Below are 15,266 nucleotides of genomic sequence, written 5' to 3'. Positions count from 1 at the left end.
GGCGCCCCGCCCCACAGCGGCCGGAGCCTGCCAGTCTGCGCGCGTGGGAGGGTGGGCGCGGGCACCTACCTGCCTGCCCGCTTCCCCCCTACCGCCCCACGTGACGTCCGGCGGCCAATGGCCGCGGGGCAGGGCGGCGGAGGCGGGAGGCAGGGAGCAGGGCACCGCCACTCCCCTCCCCGCCTTTCCCCCGCGCGCGCTTGCGCCCTACCTGCCGGAGCCCGCCGGCGGCGGCGGCGACAGGGCGGGTTCCGCCCCTTCCCCGGGCCCCGCCCCTTCCCCCTGCCCGGCCCCTTCCCCCTGCCCGGCGCCCCCGCCCCTCCCACGGCTCCCGCTCGGCGGCGGCAGGTGAGGATGCGGCTGGGCGGGCGCCCCCGCGTCGGTGGGGCTGGCGGCCGCTGGGGCTGAGGACGCTGCCATGGCTTTGCCGGGCGCCGGGGCGGCGGCGGCCGCCGGTGGCGGGGGTCCGTGCCCGCTGTGGACGGCGCTGTATGACTATGAGGCGAGCGGCGAGGACGAGCTGAGCCTGCGGCGGGGGGACGTGGTGGAAGTGCTGTCCCAGGACGCGGCCGTGTCCGGCGACGACGGCTGGTGGGCGGGGAAGATCCGCCACCGCCTCGGTATCTTCCCCGCCAACTACGTGACCCGCCAGCCCCGCGGCGGGGCGGCGGCGGGGGGCGGCGGTGGCAACGGGCGGGGGGACCCGGCGGGGAGCCTGACGGAGATTGACTTCCAGCACCTGGAGCTGCAGGAGATCATCGGCGTGGGGGGCTTCGGGAAAGTGTACCGGGCCACCTGGCGGGGCCGCGAGGTGGCCGTGAAGGCGGCGCGGCAGGACCCCGACGAGGACATCACGGCCACGGCGGAGAGCGTGCGGCAGGAGGCCAAGCTCTTCTCTATGCTGAGGCACCCCAACATCATCGCCCTGCACGGGGTCTGCCTGCGGGAGCCCAACCTCTGCCTGGTCATGGAGTTCGCCCGCGGCGGCTCCCTCAACAGGGCCCTGGCCGCCGCCGCCGCCCCCGGGACCGGGGCCGCCCGCGGGGTCCGCCGCATCCCCCCACACATCCTCGTGAACTGGGCAGTGCAGATCGCCCGCGGCATGCTCTACCTGCACGACGAGGCCATCGTCCCCATCCTGCACCGGGACCTCAAGTCGAGCAACAGTGAGTCCCGTCCGGGGAATGGAGGGGGCGGGGGTGAGGAGGGGCCTGCGGGCCGTGAGGCGGCAGCCAAGGGGTCCCCGGGCCCTCTGCCTGCCGCGGCCGGGCTGCAGCGCGGCACAGGGCCCTCCTCGCCTGAGGCGGCCCCGGCGTGGTGGCGCTGGCCGTTGCCGTGGCCGCGGTGTGGGGGCGGCCCGCTCAGGAAACGGACCGCCGGGCCCGGTCCGGGAGTCCCTGTGTTCGCCGGGAGATGGGTGTCACAACTTGGGCACCCTCTTGCCAGAAGGTTGGGCTGGCGGCGGGTTAGTTGCCGTGGGGGTGAGCCGGTTACGGACTCGTGGTGGAAAGGTGGGGAGAAGAGGGTTCCCCCCTGCAAGGCACACAGAGCAAAGTCCTGTCCTCTCCGACCAGAGCTCGCTTAAAAGCGAAGCGGGATAAAATCCTGTGCGCGACTGCAATTGCAAGTCCACGGAACTTTTTTTACTTGGATGTGTCCTGTAGTCCTAACTTTTAAAAGCTACAGTAAAACAAGTGTCATGGAAAGGTCTAATACAGGTATCGCTTCTGTTTCACTGCCTAGCAATTATATGTGTTTCTATTTTTCATTGTACGGATTTGGCATTGCTGGAATTCACTCACTTAGCGAACATTGAGACAGAAGTGTCAGTAGCCAGTAGAAACTCTTGTGCATTTGCCAGATTTGTTTTCAGCTGTCGGCATGTACAGAAGCACCAGAAAGAGTGAGGGAGTTGGTCAGTTCACGTCTGATAGATCCTTGGTCCATCTGTTGATACAAGAGCATCTAAGATTTTGGCAGCTGTGGTGTTGTAAGGCTGGTTTACTAGAATAGAGGGTGTTTATGACTTGCCATTATAGTTGTGTTTTGAATTGGTGACCTGAAAGTGGAAGTCTGTGTGCTTCCATAAACTCCTGAAGCCATCTCTACACTTTCCTTTCTGTTCTGAATGGGCCAAATGTGCAGGAAGGTGTTACTCCATTTTTCCCCCTAGTTAAGACTCCTTAAGTAGTCTAGCAGAAATAAAAAAGCTTCATTCAAGTTTGAAGCACCTTGTTTAAAAGGCCTTTGCAGCATGTCTTGAAGGTCATCATGCATGGGTTGTTAAGACAAGGCTCAGTCATGGGACTGTTCCTGAGAATACTTTCACTATTTGTTTGATAAAGAAAGGACCTAGCTCAGCTACGTTTGTGGTTCTGTTTGTAGCACAAGATGATGAACTCTTGGAATGTACCTTTAGGGTTTTCTAGCAATTTGTCTGTATGCAGTTTGTGCCCTCCTAGTTTGCAGCTCTGTTCAGAGTGAGCTACTGTAGTTTGAGTATTTTATGGCTTTCCTTAGACACAGTGGGTTGCTGCATGCTAGCCTCCTAAGGTGACAGTGTCAAAGTCTGTATCTGAAATGAATTCATAACCCTGTAGTGGGTTAGTGTAGTGGCTAGAGCTGCGTTGGTGATTGCTGTGCACTGATTACCATTATCATCTCTGTGTATGTGGATAATGACAGAGCATTTTAAAAATAGGCTTTTGATTATAATCTCAGTGTATGTGCCTGTTCACTGCTTTTGTTACTAACTCCTGTTGCACATGCGCTTTTTAGCTACTTAGTTTTCTGACCCGTATTTCTTAATCTTAGTGAAGCTTGAAGACAATATTGAATATGCTAAATGGAATCATGTCTCAATCATCCAACTAAATGATAACCTTGGAAGACAATGGTACGCTAGTGGTACAATATACTATAGTAATTAAGTTTTACAAAATGAATTTAAAATGACTGCAACTCCTGACAGTATCCCCTGTTCTGTTAACTCATCTGTTCATGGAAAATTTCACTTCATTCTTTTACTATAGTCTTTTTCCAGTCTTATATAGCGTGAGTGGAAAGCTGCTAGGGTTGACTGATCGATAGTAGCAGTTCAGCAGAGGCCATAGCTGCAGACAGGGATCTGGCAACACCCATTCCTTAACTTCTCATTGCTGCTTTCCATGGATTGCTAGCGGTGGTGGTGTAGTGCTCTCCATTAAGCAGCTCTAGGTAGTATACTAATGTATCAGTTTTGTGCTACCTTAGCTATTTTCCTTAAGAAGGAATTTTGCTTCCTTGGACAACAAATTGGAAGAATGACTGCCCTTGATATGGCATGGTAAGGAATGCTTACCAAATTATTTCCTTAGCAAATAGTCAGGAAATAATTTTTCCGGTGAGGGGAAGGGAACCCCTTCCACCAATATATTTGATCAAGAAAGGATGTATGTCTGGGCTTGCAGTTTGCAGACGATAGGGAAAGCAAGCATCTTGAAGGCAAGTGTGTTATTTCTCTCCAAGCAATATTATGGAGTTGGTATCTATGGGACACTGTATCTAGTGCGGTTTTGCTGATGCCAAATTGACACAACTGGAGAGAAGGTGCCACAAACAGAAGAGCCATGAGAGCAGTGGAGTTTTGTTGAGACGAATGACAACTTAGGTTTGCATGCACAAGTTTCCTTGGGCTCCTTTTGGGAGGTGGGAAAAGGTTTTTGCTTCTGCCAAAGCAAGAAAAGGGAAATAAGTAGATATGCAAATGTTTTCTATATTGAGAAGACAAACTATCAAACTTGGTTGTGAGGGATGAACAAGGAAGTAAGGGGTAAGTCTCTTGAGTTTTGTTGGTGGCAGAGTTTCTTCAATTCTGGAGTCCATGTAAAATTAAAATAAACTTGATATTTAAAGGTTATTCGTAAGTAGACAAGACAAAGGTGTAAAGAATACTTTTAGTCTTAGATATGTGTGATAAAATGAAATGTAGTAATCTTTCCCTCTAATGTTGATTTGCAAATTGTGGGTGCTTTGTAAAGCCTTCTGCAGGTGACATGGTGAGAAGTTTCTCTGAAAAAGAACATGGTCTATTCTGAGAATGTCTTCCTCATAAGCAGTTCTTAGATTTACTTTACAGATTAAGGAGATAACCTAAAATTAAGGGTTAAGAGGTGGACTTTACCTATCTAGACTCTGAAGAAAAAATTTGAAATAAAATTTGATGTTTTTCAAACCTTCATGGATAGTCAAGGAATTCTGAAATAGATGATACTTTGACTGAAAAGCAGATATCTTTAAAATTGTCAAAATACGTGAACATTCTTAACTGTACCTCCTGGGTACAAACTTAGTCTTGATTAAGTGTGGCAGCTGACTATGAAAAAGTTAAGTTTTACTGAAAACAAAAAAATGAATTCATCTACAAGACTGGACACTAATAGTTACATGTGTCTTAGCACATCTCAGCTGTTTTGCTGACTCTTCGAAAGGGCAATTTTTGTTCTCTGGCGGAATCAAATTGCTTTTTTCTGGGCAAGGACCCCCCATTAGTTAGGAGACCTGTGGTTGGTTAGGGGCTCTGTGAAGCCTTTCCTGATTCTTTTTTAGTATTCTGAAGAAAGCTAGTAATATATTCAGATAAGAGTATGCAAAGTTTTTACTTTCTGAAGTCTAGTGTAAAGAAAGCAGAGGTTCATGTTTCTGGGATTGGTTAAGGACTGTGCAGTACTTCTGCCTTAAAAAAAAAAAGCGCACCTTATCTCTAGTGCAGCAGCTTTGCGTACTTGTAGGAAACATTTCAAAAAGTTCAGAATATCTATTTTACAGCATAGACCTATCCGTGAATACAAAGTAAAGCATAAAGTTGATTTTATGCAGATTACATGTACTAACACAATACTGATAAAGTACTCTGTACTCATTTGTCGTAGATGGATATGTGAGCAGGATTCAGTTTGCTATGGCTTTCACCAGCTCCTCCAACATCCCAGGATCCTTTGCAGCCCTCAGCTCTCTGAAGTGTGTTGACTTTATATTACTTTTTGAAATTGTCAAGGACAGCTTGAGTTTCAAGGATTTGTTGAATAAGGGCATGGATGTGATAATGCTAATGAGAGCAATATTTGAAATCTGAAGGAATCAAACATACAAGAGAACAGCGAAACTGCAATTGGGCAATCCACTTTAATGTGACGTTCTTCAAACTAGTCCCATGAAAGATGGTCAGAAAACAGAAATCATTTGGGTTTAAAACCTCAAAAGGAAGTGTGATGTGGTTTGACAGAACTGTTGAATCAGCTGCTTTTGGTGAGGGAAGGTATCCTGGAGCTTGAGAAAAGCAAGAACAAATTATCTCTGGTTCTTTGCTCTTACAGGTTATTTGCAGCGGAATTGCGCAAGTTGTGCTGTTAAACATCTTTACAATAAGATGGATAGGTTTTCAAGAACTCATGGAACCTACTTTCCCTCTAACTTTTCCATCTAACAATTTTAGGCTAGCTGTTAGGGGAGAGGAGGAGAAAGAAACTAGAGTTATGCCTATGTGCCATCTTCTGAACTGATTTTATTTATTCTGAAATCACTGGGGTGCATAATTTGTCTCTTGGCTCTGTTTTGAAGAGGGAAGACTTGCTCACATCACAAGTAGAGCTGTAAGGATTGCTTAGTTCTTACTAAATGCTTGAAAATTCAGCATTTTCTAATGTACAGTTACCAAGAAAGTTAAAAATTAAATTATATTACAATTGTCCTTGGTAGTTTTGAGGCAGAAGAGAGACAGCCTCTCAGCAGATTTGAGCTTCAACCTAACTTCCTTTGTCTGCAAAATAAAGTTCCAAGATGTCCTTTAATGTCAGTGAAACTTGGAATTGTCTCTGTCAATAGCACTGTGCCAAATACTGCTCACCTGGTATATTGTAATAAAATTCAAAAAACTGATTTTCTACCTGTATGTGTTCTGCACATCCCTCTCCTCCTCATGGTGCTCTCATTTGTGGAACTTCTGCTCTTCCATTCTCTTCCTTATTCCCAGCGACCCTTCTGGGCTAAGCCTGACTGTCCCAGGGTGCCCACCTCCAGTACTGGGTCACTCCTGCCACCTCCTATAGCAGGCTGCATATGCTGTAGCTGGTGTGAAACTGTTTATATTGCCTGGCTAGCTGCTAAGCACCTACTGGCTGGCCTCTCTGAGGTCTGGAGAGGAAAGAACACTTTTTTTCTGGCAGAACTAACTGAAGTTCCTCTTCCGTAAGGCAGCTGACTTTCGTGAAACCCATAGGAACCATATCTCTGAGAACATGGTATCGCTTTGACTAATGTCAGTCAGATAAAATAGTGGGGCCAGAAGTTATTTAGCAGTTTAAAATTCTTGTGCTGTAGTTTTCCATGCTGTATTTGTATAGGAAGTCATGACACTTAAATGCTTTGCACTGTTCTTAATTACTTAAATTGCATAAAGCTAGAAACTGTTCCACATACATCAGCTTCCTATCCCATTTCTATGAGTGGCAGTAGCCCTGCCTTGTGCTTTGCTATAAAGACAAAGCTGCTGCATTACAACATAATAACTGGTCATACATTCTGAAGCATCTGGAAATGTATAGTAGGAAGGAGCTCTAGTTCTAATAACCTTGTCCCCTTAGTATTCTTAACACAAAAAAAAACCCAAACAAACAAAAAAAAAAAAAAAACCTCACCAAAATCACACCATCCTCATGCAAACCATGGTAGGATTGCAGAATTCCATCAATTTGGGAAACAGCATCTTTTTTGTAGATTCTGGTCTATTAAAAGTTAGCATGGCATTGAACTCTATTAAGTTTTTCATTTGAATATAGTTATGTCACTTGAAAATGTTCTACTTTGTTTCATAAAACATTGCTCCTAGTAATTTACTTCATTGTGATGTGTGCTCTGACTATGTAGATAGGGATTTTATTTTTCTTAGAGACCCTGAAAGCCTGTTGGATTCTGTGGGATTTTCCATTTCACCAAAGGAAATGTTTTGTGTTATGCCTGTTTTATATTTGTATAAATATTTTATATTTCTATTTCATGTTCAGAAAGAGATGCTGGAATTCAAGAAAGAATGATTTTGAGTAACTGATTGCTGCAGTTGTCTCAATCTGCAGTAGAAATAACTAGCACTAAAATGTTGCAGAGGCTAACTTCCAGTTGAAGGATGTGTTTCAGCATTTAAAATTAATATTCAGGAACTTAATGATTTTAATATCTGTTAAATTAAATTTTGTGAACTACTACTCTGTAGCACAATATTTGTTTGTACAGTCTGTAAGCTTCCAGAGGAGGAGTAACATTCAGCAGTTGTTTTATTTGTAGATGAAGATTTAACTGCAATAGCCATTTGTTTGATGTTTTTCTGTATCTGAAGTCTGGACATTAACAGGTGGAAAAAAACCAGTCATTAATTTAGAACAATTTCCCTAAAAGTTAACAAGGCTCAAGCATATTTATATGTAGTTCTTAATGCTGAAAACAAGATTCTAGGCTGAAACACTAGCTAAGTGTAATATAATTAATTTAAAACCCATGAACTTTTAATACACCTATTTATAACTCATTTTTAATTCAGACTTTCATTTTAATGTTTCCCCAACCATGTCCATCTGACAACTGTAGAGTTACTCCTTATTTGGTGTCGAAACTCTGCATCTTTAATAGGTAGGATTATTAATTCAAGAATAATGTTACTTCGATCTTTTCCTGGGCCTCACTTGGTTCTTCATGTCTCTCCTCTCCCTGCCTTTCTTCTCTGTCTCACTGTAGGACACCAAATTATCTGGTTTACAGCTGTTGGAATTTTTTTTCTTTTTTCCTCCTTCTTGTTGGACTCTTTCCTAGCAGGTTTCTGCAAGAGGCTTGTTTGCACCAAGGTTTCTGGTGACCTCTTCATGTCCAACATGGGGAGTCACGTTTCTAGTCTGTATGTCACACTTTCTGACTGTCCTTACTGAAAAAGAGTTCTGTTTTGGGGTAGCATTATTCAACTGTAGGACTTTGGATTAGAGTGCTTGCAATATTTGTGAATCAAAGAAGACTTCAAGCATTATTTGGTTCCATTTTTTTTTTTTTTTAAAGCTGGTGCCCTAAGAATATGGTCACATACTTACCTGCCTCTGAAAATTGCAGCGAGCAACTGACCCATTTCCAGAAAAGTCAACGGAAAAACAGGCAGCTAAAGACCTCCCATTAGCTGTTAAAATACTTACACAATTTTGTTAATTCCCCTAAACAGTAAGAAATAAGTAACTGCTGACTGTAACACTTGTGAAATGAGGTATTGTGCTTAAATAAATAGAATGCAAAATGGGGTTGGGATTTGAGCATTGATAGTGTTAGCCTAGCATTAGAAAAAGTTGAGATATAACTGAGTTTTCAGTTGCAGATTATTTCCCCACCACCACCGAGGACTGCAAGCACAGTGCATGCCTTTAGACCCTCTTAGCAAATATTAAAAGTTTCATTACAATGTTGTGTTCTGCAACTTCAAAAGAATAGAGAGGTAACACATCATTGAACTGTATTTTGATGTTGGCTGCTGTTTTGTGGTTTCTTTGACCTTAGAAGAGAATCGCTTTTTGTTTGCAATCTGTAAGTTTTCTTATCGCTAAGTATAAACTTTCTTCTAAACATGCTTCATTGTTTCAAGTTCTGAAACATGAAGGCCTTGTACAATGAACATTTGCAAGGAGTGTTTGTGGCATGGGTGATTTCTGTCCTGGAATTTTTATTTCTGATGATCTCTTAAAATTTAAAGCATCGAAATTCATCTCAATGACCTTCAGTAATAGGTCTAATAGCTTCTAAAAAGTGCAGTGATTTTTTTTTTTTTTTTTTTTTTGAGCTTTGGGTTTTTGAGGTTTTTGTTAGGGGCAAAATTATGGCATTGAAGTCAACAAGAATATGGATTATATATATAGATAAAATATATTAAATACCAAATATCTTGGCTGTCTATAGTAGCAGTACCAAAATAAAACTGCTGTCATAAATGTACATTCCTGGATTGACAGTTTAAAACTAATTTCACCATTTTTACCTTGTTTTACCATGTTACTGAGAGCTTATCTCTGATCAGCAACTGAAAGTAAGTGGATGTTTAAATTTTGACCCACTTACTGCATCTTAAAGTCACGGGTTATATATGGTAATATGGAAAAGTTACGTATTTGTATAATGTCACCACAGAAGTATTCTTCCTTCTTGGAGCTTCCTGCCAAGTTTAACCTTTTTTTTTGTGTGGGGTCATAGCTCCAGTTAAATCAGTCCTAGACATGCCAGTGTTGGCTATATAATCATGCTTTGTTCTCTTCATAGCGACTAAAATCTGTGTTTTGGCAGGTGTGCTATTAACTTGGAGCTGATAAGCCGGCCCTCCCTCTTGAAAATGCTGGAGTAACTGCTTCATTGCTGTGGCTCATTATGGGACAAATTAACCCTTAGAACTGCTTAGATTTTAGTACTAAATGTTTGGGCAGTTTTGTGATTTTTCTTTTCCATTAGGATTAGATGCCACTGTTCTTCCTGAAACTAATTGCATGTATTTCCTCATGTGTTATGTAAAAAGGAAAAAAAAAAAGTACTTTTTAACTCATTACTGAATGTTAACGCTAATTATTGAGTCAAAAGAGCAGGTTTTCCCATCCTTTTTCTCCTCCCAAGAGAAAGAGTGCGCTGCCAACTTTGCAGAGTTCTCATTTCAAAATCAGTGTTTTGCCTTTGCTAGTAAAGAAGATTAGAGTTCTTGGAAATGCAGTCCTGAGGGGCTATTTCTCAGCTACTGAAGAAACTGCAAGGGTGGAACACAGGAATCCTACCCCACAGAATATATTTTGATATATTTTTTTTCCTCCCAAGCTTTGTATTTAAAAAAAAAAAAAGTGGGCTCAAAAATTGAGTTTCTTTTTTTTTTTTCTCCTTTTTTTTTTTTTTGAAATAGGTTGTTTGGCAAAAATGGTGTTAAAGGATTAAGACTCTCTGAAATATTCTGTATAAAAGAAATTGACAACGTAAGTCAGAATTCTTTATGGAGTGTAACCTATTAAAATACCTGATAGAAATGATATTAAAGGAGTTTCATGTTAACTGATACGTTTTTAAGGGAACTCAATGACTAAACTTGACTAAGCACCTACAACCAGAATTTGTTCAGTTTCATAGCAGTAGGCATCTTGAAAGGGAAGGAGAATATTCTTTTGTCTTCAGTTTATTCAACTGGTTCTTTTCAATAGTAAATTTCATCAAAGATGATTTTATAATGGAAAAAAGCAGCAAATCTGGATTCTGTCTTTACATTCCTGATTAAAACTAGATGAAAAGGGTTAGATCTATTAATTCTGAAATGTTGCTTGACTTCTCACTTATTACAGCAGGTGATGTGTGGCTTCATTTAGCAGCTGGCTGTGCGAGGAGGATTCCCCACCCATCTCCAGGTACAGGCTCTCCCCCCTCCCATGTGTCAGCGGAATCTACTCATCTCTGCCTGCACAGTCAGTAGGTCTGGGTTAAATCAGCTGAGGGATCCAGCAGAAAACTACTCTAAGCTGTTTTTATTTGTAGACTTCATTTTCAGCTGAGCTATCTGGCTAGTTGAGTCTCCCAAGACTACCAGTTGCTAGATTCAGTGCAAGGAGAAAAAAGTTGTGAGGGTGGGGGGGCTATAACTGGAGAGGAAATTAAAGTATTTCAGTGATAAAGGTCTTAGTTGTGACATGGGCCTACACCCTTATACTTCAGTTCGGTTAGTAAGTCACCTTTAAAGGTAGAATGCATTTTAAATTTTTCATGTATCTATACATTTATATTAAGCTTTTCTAAACTTGCTTTAATTTTGAACTGGTATTTTTCTGCATTAAATATTCTAATTTCAACACATCAAATGCACCTTGATATAGATCAGAAAAAAAATAAAGCAACAAAGAAGTATGTAATTGCCGAGTGTAATGTGTTACTATTAGGAAAAGTATGCCAACTATGTAAGTACTTGCATGTATTCAGAAGCCGTGTATTCTCCTGATTAGCTTGAAATATCAAATTGCATCAAGTCATGTTTTGTTTACTTCAAAAAAATTTAATTATATTAATCCAAAACAAATTTGAATGAAATACCTTAGTTTTTTAAAATTAAATATTGAAAAAGTTATTTTAATAATGATAGATAAGTTAACTTCTTATTTCTGAAGGAAGGTAACCTCTGTCAGCTCTTGCACCTGGATGCCATTTTTGAGATTATAAACTGCAGCTGCATTGCCCTGGTGAATTCTGTGTGTTGCATGGCATATATTGCTTTGCTTTGTCTTGAAGGGAATGGCCAGGTCTTGAATTTGGGGTAAGGGAGGTAATTAATAAGTTTTTGAAAGTTTCTGGTGGAGGAAACTGTACCTGATGCATTGTATGTTGGCTAAGACTCCCTTTCCAGTTTGAATATAATAACTTTAGTTTGCCTTGCTTTTTTTTTTTAAGGAATAGAAAGAAGTTCCTTAAAAAAATAAATAAATCGCAATTTCATAACAAAGGTGGTGTTCTTCAAGGAACAGATACACAGCCACTATGTTCTGTAAAGTTTGAAACTAGAAGAATATTTTAGTCAGGAACGAGCAATTTACCACGTAACTGTTATTACAGAAAAAACTGTTAGTTGTTCTTAGCATTTCTTTCTAATCTACTTGCATTTTGGTCACAGTTTTTATTGCACAGCTGCCTTTTAAAAACAAATAACAAGCAAAGAAGAAAGACTATACAAGAAAGTAATTGCTGTTTCAAATAAGTATGGAAGTTCCTGGTAGGTGCTGCATAACTGAGTGTTGTGACTTTTAAAGCTAAGTTTCAGTGTTGACTAATTTTCCTGTCATTGTAAAATTACAGAGGAATTGCGCTAATGAGGTAACTTTTCTTAAATGTGGTATTTAAATAGGAGAACTAAGCTTAATATTTTATTAAACAGAAAACTTGAGATGTTTAGTATACGGTCTGCTTTCTGCTGATAACAATACACAATTTTCAGAATTTACTGTTTAAATGATGATTACTTGAATGTCTAATTACAAATGTGTGTTACCTCTGGTACTACTACTTATGGCACAATAGAAATTTCTGGTTTGCGTTACAGAGCTATATGAACAGCAAGTGAAGCGCAAATGGCAGGCAGCAAAGTAACTCGCAGCATCTGCAGCCTGTGCCAGTAACTTGTTAAAACTGCTTTCTTTCTCTCAAGTTTCCATTTGCCCAAAGTTGCTTTAATAATGGTTATTAAAGAAGTGAAGGGGGAGCAAAAAAAAACCGTGATGCAAGGTGTGTTGAAGCTGTTGAAATCTCTGATCCCTCTTTCTCTCGTCTTTTCCCTGCATTTTCTCTAGGTAGCCAGCTGACTCCCCGTCATTCTCATGCTTTGGTGGTTTTCTGGTGCCACGTGTCCCACTATGGGATGTGCTTTTCTTATGGGGTTAGTGTGTATTTGTCAATTCATGCTGTCAAGGACTTTTTGTTTCAAGTCTTGTCTTGTTTTGGCTTTCCAATTGGGAACACTCTGTTCAGGATTTTTTTAAAATATATGTTGGCTCCTGTGAGGTAGATTTTTTTTTTTTAAGCTAGATGTTTTTAGACAAATACGTTTGAGAACAAACAGTTGTTGAGTTGCTTTCAATTTAGTGTGAAAATTAAGAAATGGATATATGCGTGCTGTAAAGAGATGATAGAGGAGCACAGTATCCCTATAATAAAAAGTAGAGAAATACCTCCTGCATATGTAGTCAGTGTTTAAAGGATGAAATTCCCTTGCTGATGGTAAGCTCTAAACTTAATCTAGTGAGATAATGGCAATCTGACAGAAGCAAAGATGAGGATAACTGTTGTTATCCTGAGAACCTGTAGGAGAAAAGGAAGGTATTGAAGAAGCAGTGCTTTATAGGCAAACGTATCTTTTGTATGTATTGAAGATGTCCTATCAGTTAATGTTTTCACTGTGATAGTTAATCTGTGGTTTAAACGCTTGATGTTTTCACTGTGGTAGTTAATTTGCAGTTTAAAAACTGGGCATAGCTTCTGTAAGCAGTGTTGAAATTTTAATTTCTAATTACAGTCAGAACCAAACAACAGCTCCAAATAATGGAGATAGACCTTTTAATATTGACAAGATGTTGCACTTTGTTATCTGGATATACGATGTTTAATAAGTGGGGGTTTTTCTGCCTGGTAGTTAGCAGGTAAAGAGACAAGGTTGCCCTGCTGGTTTTGTTGCGTGTTGATTTAGTGAATTAACAGGAACCAGATTCACTTGCAAACAGTTGGAGAGGGAACTGACTGGGTGCGGGGGGATGTACTACAGTAGCAGCATTGTCTGGACAATCTCTGTTTGCAAGTAGAACTATACAGTGTAACATCTTTCATTTCTTTCCAGTATTCTCTATGAATGACATTATCAGTGGTGATTAATGTAGTGGGCATGTGGGCAGTCTTACCTATAGTCATAGTAACTTAAATAGCTGTGCTATTAAATAGTTTGTATCTGTAAAAAAACCACAATAGTCAGCTATTTAGCAAACTATAGATAAGGTAGGAAGAAGCAGTTGGTGGCTAATAACTAACTTGAGAAAATATGGTTGCTTAACATTTTATTTTTAGTAGCAACAAAATAGAGAATATGAAGAGGGTATAGTAGAAGGTATAAAGAGAATATAAAGAGGATAGGAGTGATAGAAAGGACTTGAATATTTCAGGATGTTTTGTTTTTAAATTTAAGCATTAAAAGATAGTTGGAATCCAGTACATCTAAACTATTAAAAAGGTATCCAAATCAATCCTTTGACTTGGCTTCTCTCGGAATACGTTGTTTATTCAACTGGTTTAAATCACTAATAATTGAAAATGGTCACCTGAAAGCGCTGGAATGCATTATAAAATAAAAGTGATTTTTACTTCATAAAGTATTTGGATTTCAAAAAACTTGTCAAATGAATTATTATATTAAATTATATTATTATTACATTAAATGGGGACTTTGAGATAGAGAAGGTTGGAGGAATATAATCTATAACTTTTAGTAATAAAAAGAAAAGTAGGACTGTAAGAAATAAACTGCATTAAAAGAGTAGCATTGAGGAGCTTAGTACTAGGTGGAGGTTTCCTGAGTATACTGCCAAGAACAAGGTCTGTCCAGGCTTCCCTCAGGCTTGCTGTAAATACTGTTTCTTAAGCTACATGAGTTTTAAGAAATAAAAAGGAGAGAAACTGAGGCAAGAATTTGAGCCTTTTATTTAAAATTATGCTTTAAACAAAATGCTTGCAGTTTAAACAAATTCTTTCAGTTCCTCTCTAGACTTTCAGCTTAGTCCTGAAAGCACTAGGGGTATAGTTCTGGACCTGTGTGAATTTGGTAGAGGAGACGTACCCCAGGAATCTGATTTGTCTAAATGTGCTCTGTTCTGTTATTTCTCGACCAGTTACAGCCTATCTGTCCATATCCTGCTTCTCACTTTTTTTTTTTCCCCCAATAAAATTTAACCCAAGTTCACAAGAAAAAAGAACAGAACAGAAAAGGCAACTCTTCTCCAAATCTGGCCAGACCTGGACTGCCACTTTATGCATCTTTAACCTGACATGCTGCAGTTCATCTCTTACCTTTTGCTCTCAGTAGCCCAAAGCAAACATTACTGCTAGAGGGGAAGAGTCTTTGGATGGAGTGGTGGAAAGGGAATGGCACAGGAAAAAGCAGGGGGCACTGGGAGCATTTGAGGGGGATTTTACTGGACTTCTGCCTCATTTCAAGCCTAAATTCAGTGCCTTTCCTGACTGAGAATAGCTTGTATGGGAACAGTAGTGATTTGGCAGAGAGATGTTGACAGTTCTGTTTTAATAGAGGAACATGGACTTGGGAAGTACTGGCTGGCTCAGCAGGTCCAGTTCTGTTGTAGTCTTGGGCAACTGTGTGATAGATTTTAGTTTCTGAAAGTGCAGAACATCTTATCTGCATACTGTTACACCATAAAATACTTGCAATGTGCTGTAAGATTAGTAGAAAAAGACTCCAGCTGTAACTATGATAATGCAGGAAGAAAGCAGGAAAGATTAATGGCATTGCTTTTTCAGGAACCGTTAGGTTTGATAGGATTATATGTTGGATCTTGTGACTTTGTTTTGAGGAGTAAACTGTGCTTTACGCTGCAAAGGAGGGCCAAAAGGGGAGTGGGAGAAAAGAAGCAATATTTTGAAATCTGCTATGACTTTCTCCCCACCCCAGTAGCTCCAGATCTAGAACTGAATTTAATCACGAG

The 15,266-nt window shown here is 40.9% G+C and overlaps 1 protein-coding gene across 1 annotated transcript in view; it reads left to right on the top strand.

Annotated features, from left to right (window-relative positions):
* Nucleotides 1-308: 308 nt before the first annotated feature.
* MAP3K21 (mitogen-activated protein kinase kinase kinase 21) overlaps nt 309-15,266 on the top strand; it is a 44,414-nt gene continuing 29,456 nt past the window's right edge. Inside the window, exon 1 of the mRNA XM_054196533.1 lies at nt 309-1,166. Within this exon, the coding sequence (XP_054052508.1) occupies nt 419-1,166 (748 nt within the window). The 5' untranslated portion in view covers nt 309-418. The remainder of the gene's footprint in view (nt 1,167-15,266) is intronic.

The sequence above is a fragment of the Rissa tridactyla genome, chromosome 3 (genome assembly GCF_028500815.1).
Source record: "Rissa tridactyla isolate bRisTri1 chromosome 3, bRisTri1.patW.cur.20221130, whole genome shotgun sequence".
Taxonomy (NCBI): Eukaryota; Metazoa; Chordata; class Aves; order Charadriiformes; family Laridae; genus Rissa; species Rissa tridactyla.
Note: the sequence above shows the minus strand (reverse complement) of the source record. Positions and strands in the feature narration are given on the sequence as shown.